This window comes from Rhinopithecus roxellana, chromosome 10, assembly GCF_007565055.1.
Source record: "Rhinopithecus roxellana isolate Shanxi Qingling chromosome 10, ASM756505v1, whole genome shotgun sequence".
NCBI lineage: Eukaryota > Metazoa > Chordata > Mammalia > Primates > Cercopithecidae > Rhinopithecus > Rhinopithecus roxellana.
This window is the reverse complement of record NC_044558.1, coordinates 25,808,199-25,820,246: the sequence shown is the minus strand read 5'-3', so window position 1 is coordinate 25,820,246 and position 12,048 is coordinate 25,808,199. Positions and strand designations below refer to the sequence as shown.

General features: G+C 43.5%; 1 protein-coding gene across 2 annotated transcripts in view; it reads right to left on the bottom strand.

Annotated features, from left to right (window-relative positions):
* STAB2 (stabilin 2) overlaps positions 1 to 12,048 on the bottom strand; it is a 174,751-nt gene that overhangs the window by 135,512 nt on the left and 27,191 nt on the right. For both annotated transcript variants that reach the window (XM_010357279.2, XM_030939845.1), the window contains exons 5-6: positions 11,657 to 11,726; positions 2,806 to 2,901 (exon numbers count right to left, since the gene is read on the bottom strand). In XM_010357279.2, the coding sequence (XP_010355581.2) occupies positions 2,806 to 2,901; positions 11,657 to 11,726 (166 nt within the window). The remainder of the gene's footprint in view (positions 1 to 2,805; positions 2,902 to 11,656; positions 11,727 to 12,048) is intronic.

Below are 12,048 nucleotides of genomic sequence, written 5' to 3'. Positions count from 1 at the left end.
CTCAAACTTTAAAATTTGATACAGATTGGAGACTGGCACCCTCATTTCAGTCACATTGATTTTTACGTGGTACTTGCCTTTTATCATAGTAATCACTGAAAATGTACCTTTGCAAAGATATGATGTCACTGCAAGGACTTAGTGCGACCTCATGTTGAAATTGTGAACTAACTCAAGCTAGCCGTTCATGTGGTATCTGACAGATGTATCTCTGTGTTTCCCTCAGAAATTTAAAATATCCAATAGTAGCCAGTGAATTTGATTGTAGTACCTTGGGACACCCTGGCACACAATTTTAAAACCATAGTGTTAAGCCATTGAAGTTTTGTGTTTATTTTTTATAGCAACTAGCATTATCCTAACTAGTATAGGATGTACCACAACTTATTCAACCAATTTCCTACTGGTGGGAATTCAAGTTGCTTTCAGCTTGTTATCTTCCTACAAATAGCATTTCCATAAATTTCTTTGATCATATATGCTTACCTTTGCCTAATTCCTTTCCTCTCCTGGGGTAAATCCCTAGAAGTGGGGCCACAGAAGCATACTATAAGCATGTCTTCAAATTTAGTAAGTAAATTTCCCCCATAGGTTGTAGGAATTCACTGTCATTTTTTTCATACCCACAGATGGATATTATCTGTCTTTTCAATCTTTGTAACATAGTGGGCAAAAATTAAAAAAAAAAAAAAAAACGAAAATAAACCCCCAGGACTCCAAATATGACTGCATTTTAATATGTATGGGTGTGACGATTAGTGGACTTAGCACCTTTTTCATGTTTATTGCTGGTTTTCATTTCTTTTTGAGACAGAGTCTCGGTCTGTCACTCAGGCTGGAGTGCAATGGCGTGATCTCGGCTCACTGCAACCTCCGCCTCCCAGGTTCAAGTGACTCTCCTGGGTCAGCCTCCTGAGTAGCTGGGATGACAGGCACCCGCCATCATGCCTGGATGATTTTTGTATTTTTGTAGAGACAGGGTTTCTCCATGTTGGCCAGGCTGGTCTTGAACTCCTGACCTCAGATGATCCACCTGCCTCGGCCTCCCAAAGTGCTGGGATTACAGGCATGAGCCACCATGCCCAGCCTGTTTTCATTTCTTAGTCTGAAATTTATACTTTAGACTTTACATGAATCCAATTTTTATTATAAAAATGTATCTGCCATGTGGATTTTAAATATTTTCGTCCTAGTCTCTTGTCATTTGGCTTGACAGAATTATTATTATTTTTTTACTTGGAAGCATATCTATTAAGGTTTTCCATTAGGCCGGCTTCTGTAGTGGGTCTCCTGCCTTACTGAGAAGGCCTGTGCCCAGGAGTCCATTGGACAATGGCAGGAGTGACCAAGGAAGGGGGCTGACTGAGGATCACAGAAGGCCCGTCCCACCCATTTGCCTTTGCATTTGGACTGGAAGCTTGCATGGCTGTCCCAGCTACAGGAAGAAGGCAGAGGCTGAGTTTATTCATTCTGTTACTACCACCGCTCACGGCATTTCAACTGCTTCCAATAAAATGAGTTTGCATTTGCTGACTTTCAATCTCACCCAACCCTTTCATTTTACAGGAGACTAAAGTCCCGAGGAAAAGTTAAATGAGGCTAGTGGCACAGGCGGAATGGCCGATTTCTTAACATCTCAGCTCCCAATTTACCCTTCAGAGCCGGCTCTGCCACCATGTGTTTCTCCTTCACAGAGCGATGTTAAGCTTTGCCAGTAGAGGGCGCTGGCGGGAGGCAGGGGCTCCTCTTTCTGCCTCCAGGGAGCCATGTGGTGCGGCTGCTGCCTGTTCCTTTGCTGCTGCGGGGTCTGCTCAGGAATGATCTGCCCCAGCGGTGCACCCAGAGATCCTCGGTGACTGACCTTGCTTCCTTGGCCTGGACCTAGCGACCACCTTCCCACAGTCCTCTTGACATAGGCATTATGTATTCCAGGTTTTTTGCCTGAGAGGTCCCCGATTTCTTGTGCCTCACCCACCAGCCTCAGCTCCCCAAGGCCCTGGAGGGTTGCCCCATGCCTGCTAGGTGACTGTGGTCCAGTGCTGGCCTGGATAAAACAGCAAACTTCTCGGCCACCCACCACATCCTCTCCAACAAGGTTTAAATCCAGCCTTGGGGACAGCCACCCTCTTCCAAATTTGTCCCTCCTTTGTTACGCTCCATCCTCTCTAGAGTTCTGTTTGCATTTTTTACAGCTGCTCTCCTATCACAGCTTACTAATTATCCCTATTAAACTTCCCTTGTTTAAATCACCCCTCAGTTTCTAGCTCTTGATTGGACCCAGTATAATAGATTGCTTTCAGAATTTCCCATGGATTCAAATAACTTGAGTCCTAGCTCTCCTATTTACTACTTGTGTGGCCTTTGGTGAATCACTTAGCCTTGGTTAAGCACCCTTTCCTCTTCCTTAGGGCTGTTAATGTGTTCCACCTTTGAGGCTCATAATCGAGAAGATGCTGTGTCTCCTTTACTAGGTGACTAACTTGTTGCAATGGCTTGTGTTGGCTTCCCAGCCCCAGGGTCCCTCTTTCCATTCTACCCTTCATGTGGCCTCCAGCTCAACCTTCCTAAAACACAGCTATAGCCTTGACACCACACTGCTTCTGTTCTCTCTCTTCCTCCTCCTCTCTTTCCCTCCTCTTCTTTTCTTTTCTCTTCTACATTCTCTTTTTAATTTCTGGTTTCTTTCCAGAAAACTTTTGGTGGTACCTTGCCCTTGCAGAGAACCAGTAACAGATACAAAATTGAAATGCATACATTTGTGCCTATTTGATCTGGTGTGGCATTAAGGAAACTAGCAGTACTTACGCTTGTCACACTTGGGACCAGTGTACGCAGAGTAGCACTCACAGGTTCCATCGCCATCTAGTCCACTGTTGCACACCCCATGCACACAGTTGCACACTGGAGACAGAAAGTGGGAGATTTTTATCACCTGACATAGACTGTTGCTAAACATTCTGGAAGGCTAGTATTTTCAGATCATCTTTGCTGAGACTCTGCATAGTAAGGTGAAGAAGACTATGGATTTGAAGTCCTAGAGACCCTTGTTTGAACTTTGGTTCCTCTCCCTTTTATCAGCACCAGGATTTGTTTTTAACATATGGATAATAATGTCTACTTCCTGGGATTTCTATAGAGTCAAGTAACATAATGTATATAAAGCATGGGGCATATGATGTGCATTGGAGTTCTTTCCCCTACTCTCAAACTATTTACTTCATCTTTGGATATCTCAACAAGAGAATTAATCTAGTGTCTTATATACACCTGTTATGTTTAAAAGAGAAAAGCTACTACTAACTCAATCACTGTTGGTAGCAGATATCTATACAAATAAGTCCTACCTATTGATGGGGCAATGCAAGGATAAAAAAAGGAAAATACTCAAAAGGGTCTAGAATAACCATGCCATATTTTCTAGCTTGATGTTTTAGCCCAGTGACAGATCATTTCAGGGATGATAAATGAAGGGCATTTGAAATGGATGTGAATGGTCAACTCTTTAGTTTGCGGTTGGTTTGTAGCAAGATTTACTATCAGGCTAGGCCATCAGCATCCTATGGCCAGCCCTCTCTGGAGCATGCTGTATTAGTTTTCTATCGCTGCCATAACAAGTTCCACAAACTTAGTGACTTAAAACAACACAAATTTATCTTATAATTCTGGAGGTCAGAAGTCCAAAATGTACTCATTGAGCTAAAATCAATGTTTCAGTTGGGCTGCTATTGCTCTGGAGACTTTAGTGGAGAATCTTTTGTCTTTTCTAGCTTCTAGAGCACATCTTTCTTCCTGGGCTCAGGAAACCCTTTCTCCATCTTCAGAGCTAACAATGGCAGGTCAAATACTTCTCATGCTACCATTTCTATGGTTCTCTCTTCTGTCTTTCTCATCCACTTACAACAACGCTTGTGATTACATTGGACTCACCTGGATAATCCAGGCTACTCTCCCTATCTTAAATCAGTCAATTAGCAACCTTAATTCTACCTGCAATCTTAATTCTCCTTTGCCATACAACCTAACATATTCATAGGTTCCAGGGATTAGGACATTTTGGGGGCTCATTTTTCTGCCTACTACACGTGTCTTCAGTGCATGTAAGCCAACTTAATATTAGCTTAAATGAAACATAAGTAAGAAGATGCACCTGCTTAAAAACTTAACCAGAAATACCAGCAAAGCAAGGATCAATGAAGTTTAAAGTATTCCAAACATCTAATAAGTCATCAAGTCCTTTGTTTTCTCTGTCTCTATCTCCCACCTTGATCTTCTGCTCTTCATCTCCACTGGTGCCATTTTTGTTCAGACCTTTATCATATTTTGCCTGGACTATTGCAGTAGCATGATACCTGGTCTCGCTATTTCTAGTTTCTTGCCTCTCCATTTCATTCTTTTCATTTGATTAGCAATGGCATCAGGGTGACCTTCCCAAAAAATATCTCAATGACTCTCAATTACCAACCAAATAAAAGTTAGATTTCTCAGTTTGGTAAACAATGGCCGTTCCAACCTGACTCTAACCTTGGTAAGTTTTCATTTTCATCTTTCACCACTTTATTTTATACATCTTCAATTCTTAGCATGTGGGATGATTCATTCACTATTCATCATCCTTCCTTTAAAACACTTATGGAATACATATTATGTTCAGAGTACCACGCTAGAGATTAATGCCCAAAAATAAACAGGACAAAGTCTCTGCCATCAAAGAAATTACAATCTAATGGCAGAAGAAAACAGCCAATCCCAATGCACTGGCATAAATGCTATGAAACGACCAACCAATGGGAGCTGGCCAGGAAAAGAGAAAGTGGGGTTGGCCCAGGGAAGACCATGCCAGGTGGAAGCAGCAGGAAATGCATCTTGCATGTTCACACCTCCAGGCTTTTCCTCTGCTGTGCTCCCTTTCGTGTGCTAACTGGAATCCTTGTCATCCTTCAAGGCCGGCCAAAGCCCCCACTTCTGTGTTGCCATCTCAGTGGTCTCCAAACAATCTGTGCTCCTCTGGCTCCAGCAGCACTTTCTTTGTGCCGTGTCCACTATTGCATCCTACGACAACTACAAATTTGTTAATGCCTGACAGCTGAAGACCACCAGGAGCGCACCAATGGTCAAATCAAGTCAGCAGCAAGGGTGAGCCATTCTGGGAGAAGTCGCAGTAGGCTCTTATGTCAGGCAGGAGAGACTGGATAGTTCTCATGGTCATCCATTGTTGTTGAGTCTCTGTTCAGACATGATTATTCCCTGGCCTAATTTTTGTCTTTTCCTCCATGGATATAGTGAGTCTTTTGTCTGATGGTGATATTCTGCGAAATTCTTTATGCTTAGCAGTGGAACACCACAGCCTCTCTGGTAGCAACTAGGCCAGCAGCCAGGAGACAGCTGTCAGGGCTGCTGTTTTATTTCTCAATCTGTATATTTTTCTCCCCTATTAGATTGGGACTGCTTGGAATGACCTCCCCACCCCTGTATTTCCCCATATGTTTTACGGTGCCCTGTAACAATACCAACAACTACGCAACTAAATTTTAGATAACGACATTGCCCAGCAGGGCCAGGATTAGGGTGAGGAGAGTGAAACAGCGTCGTGCAAGTGCAGAGCTGCATCCTGCTGTTATTTAGCATTTTGATGTTTCATTCAATAATTTTAAAAGTATTATTGTCATGGGTTGAGTTTTGTCTCCCAAAATAATATGGTGGAGTCCTCATCCCCAGTACTTCAGAATGCTCCTGTTTGGAAGTAGGGTCATTGCAGATGAAATGAGTTAAGATCAGGTCGTACTGGAGTAAGGTGAGCCCATAATCCAATATGACTGGTGTCCTTATGAGAAGGGGAGACACCACAGACACGATGGGAAGAGGCATGTGAAGAGGGAGGCCGAGATCGGAGTGATACTGTCACAACCAAAAACAGCTGGGGCTACCAGAGGCTGAAAGAAGCAAGGAAGGACCTTCTTCTAGAAGCTTCAAAAGGAGCATGGCCCTGCCAACACCTTGATATTTGACTTCTAGTTTCCAGAACTGGAACAATAAGTTGCTGTTGTTTTAAGCCACCCAGTATGTAGTACTTTGTTGCAGCTGCCCTAGGAAATCAATGCAGTTATTGATCTTGATTTTTGAGTTGTTTTGATGCCTCCTTAAATTTTTCACCTGAGGCCCCACACTTCTCTTTACTGAGTGCTTACTATCTAGCAGGCATTTTGCCAAGTGCGTTGCATGCGTCATCTCATGTTTACCACATCCTTTGAGGTAGGTATCATTACTACCTGTGTATCACACATGAATAAAAGGGAGATAGCTAGCTCAAGTAGTCCCTCAAATAACTGAAGAATTAAATGGGATTTGCAGTGTCATCCTCCCTTCAAAACTCAATTGACATTGTTTCTATTTTAGCCAAGCACTTTGATATCTACCTATGGCTGTGGATTTTTGGAATAAACAAGTTCTGGAGAGCAGTAAAGTTGGTTATGGAGATAGCGGGGTGAGGAGGGAGTGTACTATGGGCTCAGTGGAGAAGATTCAATTCAATTCAAAAATATTTACCCAGCTTTATCAGGCACTAGGTATACAACATGTGAGTAATTGATAATATCTAAAGTCTAGGAGCTCGCAGTGCAGTGGGAAGCCAGGCTCTAGGAGATACAGTGACAATTCCTGTCCCAAGTACTGTCATGCAGCCATTGGAGGAAGGTGAGGGCCACAGAGGGTTCCTGCTCCCAACTCAGATGCAAATTGCAAGTGTTGTCCTTGTCATTAAGATTGCCCTCCTGGCTGTGTGGTCTTGGCCCAAGGCCCTGGCATGAGCCTCTCCCTTCATGCCATCTTCCACTACAGCCTCTATACTGGATTAACTGCCAGGCACTGGCAGCTTTTGGAAGCCTCTGACGCTGCATTGCAGGCTGCCAGCTGCTGCCAGGAACATGTCCTTGGGAAGGAGATGTGAGTGGCAGAGGGTTTCCCAGATGATCATTGAAAGAACGCTTGGTACTTGTTAACCAGTCTCAGTAAATCTCTAGAGACACATAAAACTTGGATGGTATAACTTTAAAGTGGTGAAAGCCATGGCCATGCTGGTCAGAGGGATGGTATGCACAGCCTCCTGTGACGTGCCCCACAGCAGAGTAAGCTGCTCCCTCTTCTCTGCTCCCAAAGGATCTTGTCTGGGCTGTACACACTGCATCATCACAGTCGTTACCCACATTTTCAGCTCCTTGGGACTGGGCACCTAATCTCATCACTCTTAGGATCTACATCACCTGTCTGGTGTGTAATGTATGATGGACACTCACCAGAGGCAGACTGGGGCAGCGCTTGGGGGCCCAGGCTCTGGAGTCACACACATGGGGTCAAATCCTGCCTCTGCCCCCATAATAGCTGCATGGCCTTCAGCAACCCTCTCTGCTTCTTCATACGTAAAAGGAGAACCCCCACCTCCTTTGGAGAGTTGTAGTGAGGATCCAAAGAAACCCCTCTGCACATGGTCTGACACACAGGAGGTGCTTAGCAAATACGAGTGACTCTTCTTAACAGTACATGGTTGTGGGATTGATTTGGGGATCATGTTAGAGAAAACGGGCTCTGCAATCTGGCTAGCTGGAAAGGAGGCACTGAGCAGGCTGGGGTACTGGCAGCAGAGATGAAAACCTTTGGCTGCTGCAGCTCGAAATCATCTCTAAACCGACGAGCAGTCTAGGAGGAGAGTGCTCCCACAGAAGATTACAGACAGTGTTAAAAATAAACTGCACCTAATAGAGCTGTCCTACTTCCAGGCAGAATGGCCACCTCCCCGGACCAACGTCTCGTTGGATGATACAACACTGGCACCCAGTGGATGCCTGGATGAAAAGGTTTGCAGTCTCCATAGTCCTTGTCAGTGGGAAACAACCAGCCATTGCTGAGTCATTCATCCATCCATTCATTCATCAGTGACTTGCTTGCTGTTGGATTATTTTTGTCCTCACTTAATACTTACTTCCATTGATTGAGTGCTTGTGACATAATACTAGGAGCTTTACTATGTTGTCAATCTCATGAAATTGATGTTATTATTCCTGTTTTATAGATGAGAAAGGCTTAGGGGATTTAAATAGCTTGCCCTTGGTCACACACCAAGTAGGGTCTGTTTCAAACTACGGTCAGACTGAATTTAAAGCCTGTTCTCTTAATTGTTACATCCTAGAGCTATGGTATTTAATTTGGTAGCCACAAGCCACATGTGCCTATTTAAATTTGAATTAAGTGATATTTAGTGCAATTTGAATTTTAACTCCTTAGTTGCACTAGCCCCATTTCAGGTGCTCAATGGTCACATGTGGCTAGTGGCTACTGTATGGGACAGTGCAAACAGACAATATTTCTATCATCACAGAAAGTTCCATTGGAATCCACAGCTTGGAAGTTTTTCTCTTGGGTCTCAGTTTAAGTTTCCAGTTTTCTTATCTAAAAATTTAGGTGTTGAAACCATCTTTCTGCCTTTCACTTGCCCTTTCTCCATGACACCAAGTGTGAAGGGAGGATCCTTCCTTTATTTGGAAATGTTGGGAATTTCCCTGTGCGTCTCTGCTGAACGGTAACCAATGCCAGTGTCTTGGAGATAACATGGGTCTTCTTCCTCATTTGTCATCTCCAGACAATTTACTAGGCTTTCTTGGGATCTAAGCAACACTGGATGCTTTCTTTACTCCTTCCCATTTCAATATATATTTAGCATATGTGATTTAAATTCTTAAATGGCAGGGAAGGGTAAATTTGGGAGCAGACAGGCTATTTCTATACAGTTGACTGATTACATTTTAGTCGCTGTCCTTTAATGTAATGTTTAACTTTAAAAACACATGGGATACCAATATCCATTGTTTTTTGGGTTTATTTATTTATTTATTTGAGATGGAGTCTTGCTCTGTCACCCAGGCTGGAGTGCAGTGGTGCGATCTCAGCTCACTGCAACTTCTGACTCCCAGGTTCAAGTGATTCTCCTGCCTCAGCCTTGCAAGTAGTTGGGACTACAGGCCTGCGCCACCACACATAGCTAATTTTTGTATTTTTAGTAGAGATGGGGTTTCACTGTGTTGGCCAGGCTGGTCTCAAACTCCTGACCTCAACGGATCCAGACTTAGCCTCCCAAAGTGCTGGGATTACAGGTGTGAGCCACTGAGCCCAGCCCCAATATCTGTTTTAAATTTGCTTTTGCTAACAGCCTTGTGAAATAATCTCTATAGAATGGTGGGTGAAGAAACACCTATGATTAAGGGATGCTAGGGAATAATAATCATAACATTTATTATGCACTTATTATCCCATTAAATTCTCTCTAAAAGAGGCAATATTAGATAGCATGCTTCATAAAGTCTCCATGATTAGCAGTCCTGGAGCTGAAACCTTGTCTGAGTCTAAAGCCTGGGTTCTAAAACCATGCTTCTGGGTCAGGAGAACATCACTGGAGCAAACTAGATAATTCATTCATTGATTCATCTAGTCATATACTCAGTCACTCATTTATTCATCCAACAACAGTGTAGTGAATGTCTACCAGGCAGGCAGCAGGTAGAAGGTACTGGAAATAAAGATACCACAGCACCTGCCTAAGAGGACCTTATGGATTAGAATAAGGCAATGCCTCTGCAATTGCGGATAAAATTTATTACAGAGTTTGCAAACTTATGGGGGTGGGATGTGTTGTGTGTGCATAGGTTTCCTTGCCAAAAATATTTGAATTGAAGCAGTGTCTACTGAGTTTAATTTTTCTATGAAAGTCAGAGCCCAAGTGGTGTTGGCAAAAAGCTACCCACATCTTTTTGGGAGATGTGGATCTAGCAGACACTGTTTCTACCATACCCACATTCTTTAGACCTTAATGACTGCGATTGTGAGCCTTCCAGCTAACTTCCAGGATCCACAGCTCTTAGCCTGAGGGTTTTGTGTGAACCTGAGGATGGGCACTCTGCCTGGGTGCTCCCTAGACACTCTAAGTGGCAGGGAGTGAAAAACTCTCCCCACTTGACTATGTGTATTGATTCCCTGTCGCTGCTGTAACACATTGCCACACACTTAGTGTCTTAAAACAACACAAAGTTATTGTCTTACATTTCTGAAGATAAGAAATCCAAAATCACCATGCTAAAATCAAGGTATTGGCAGTGTTGTGCTCCTTTTTGGAGACTCTGGGGAGAATATGTTTCCTTGTCTTTTCCAGCCTCAAGAGGCCATCCACATTCCTTGGCTCATGGCTTTTCCTTCCTCAAAGCCAGAAATTGGCGGATCAAGTCTTTCTCACATCTCGTAACTCTGACACTCCTCTTCTGTCTCCCTTCTCCATCCTTAAGGACCCTTGTGATTAACACTGGGCCTTCCCAGATAACCCAGGATAATCTCTTATCTTAAGGTCAGCTGATTAGCAATCTTAATTCTATTTGTTACCTTATGTTTGCCATGTAAGATACCATATTCACAGGTGCTAGGGATTTGGATGTGGACATTTCAGGGAGCCATTATTCTGCCCACTGCACTATGACTCCTTCTTCCCTTGGGTGAGATGACTGAGCTGTGTGTTCTGCACCGACCCCCAGGGCTCCCTGGGGCATCAGGCTCCAGTGGTCCACAGTGGCACTTGGCTTAATAACGTCCTGTTTATTTTCCCCACATTATTTCCTCACATCCTCATGTTTCCTGGGATCACCATTCAAATAAACTATTTGTTACTCGAATCTCTATCTCGAGTCTACTTCTGGACGCAGCCAAAAATAAGAGAGTGAACAAGCCAGTCTCAAGTTTGTTTCTTTAATTTGGAGCAACAATCTCTGACCACCTTAGGGAATTATTTGTGAACTCCCAAAAGGAAGGGAACCATTAGAATTAGGTGGGGCCCACAGTATAATTGGAAGTCTATGGATCTATGCTGAGACCAGGATCCAGCAAGAGCCCAGAGAAAAGTTGGGCAGTCAAGGAACAGTTAGCAGTGGAATCCTAGAGCCTGGGGAGAGGGAGTCATAAAGATGGCTGGAAGCATTTCTGGGGAGTAGCTGACTGCACATGCCAGGGCTGAGAACCTCAGGAAACACTGTCTCTGTTTTCAACGACTGCATTTAACAGTTTTGTTGTCAACTTTTTGTTTTCCCTATGTAGACTTGGTTACACATGTTAAAGTGAACTAATCATGGCTTGATAAGGACTCTGTACTTCTACATTTGAGTCCTTGTGGACGAACTGCAACCTAGCTTAATAGATCGACAAGACTGAAAACCTAACTTAGGAGTATGCGCCTGTAACAATAGCTGAGTCTTGGCCAATCCCAGCGGCTGTACTTCGATCATTCATATACTGCTGAGTGTTCAAATTATGTTCAAATAAGGCAAATGCCGAGCTGTAACCAATCCAGCAGTTCTGTACCTCACTTCCGATTTCTGCACGTCATTTCCTGTTTTTTGTCTATAAATCTTCCATCACACGGCTTCACTGAGTCTCTGTGAATCTGGTGTGATTCTGGGGACTGCCTGATTCACGAATTGTTCATTGCCCAATTAAACTCCTTTAAATTTAATTCTGCTGAAGTTTCTTTTTTATCACACATAACTATTCAGTGTTTTCTCCTCAAGGAGTAATCTTTCCCGTGGACTGTCAACCCTTAAAAATGTGGTGATTACACAGAAATCAGACATACCTGCTGAACAGCTGGGTCCAAATAAGTTGTCATCAGCACAGGTTTCACAGGCTGTTCCACCAAACACTTCCTGCAAAACACCCCAGGTGGTTGACATTAGACTCAAGGGGACCCATGGTACCAGGAAGGCCTTGGATTTCCAACTCAGCATTTGTTTCTCAAGTATATTTTCCCTCTGTGCCTTTCCCGGAGCTTCTTCTTTCTGTTTATTTGTGTTATCATTGCATACATTAATCCCTGTGTCATTTTGTACTAAGGGTCTGAAGCTCCGCAGGAGAAAGCTGCTTTGTCAGTCCCAAGATATAAATAGATAGCAAGTGCTAGCAGCCATATCCCGACTTCGCCCAAGAGTGAAAGGAAAATGCTTTCAGTTTTGGTTTTTTTTTTTGAGA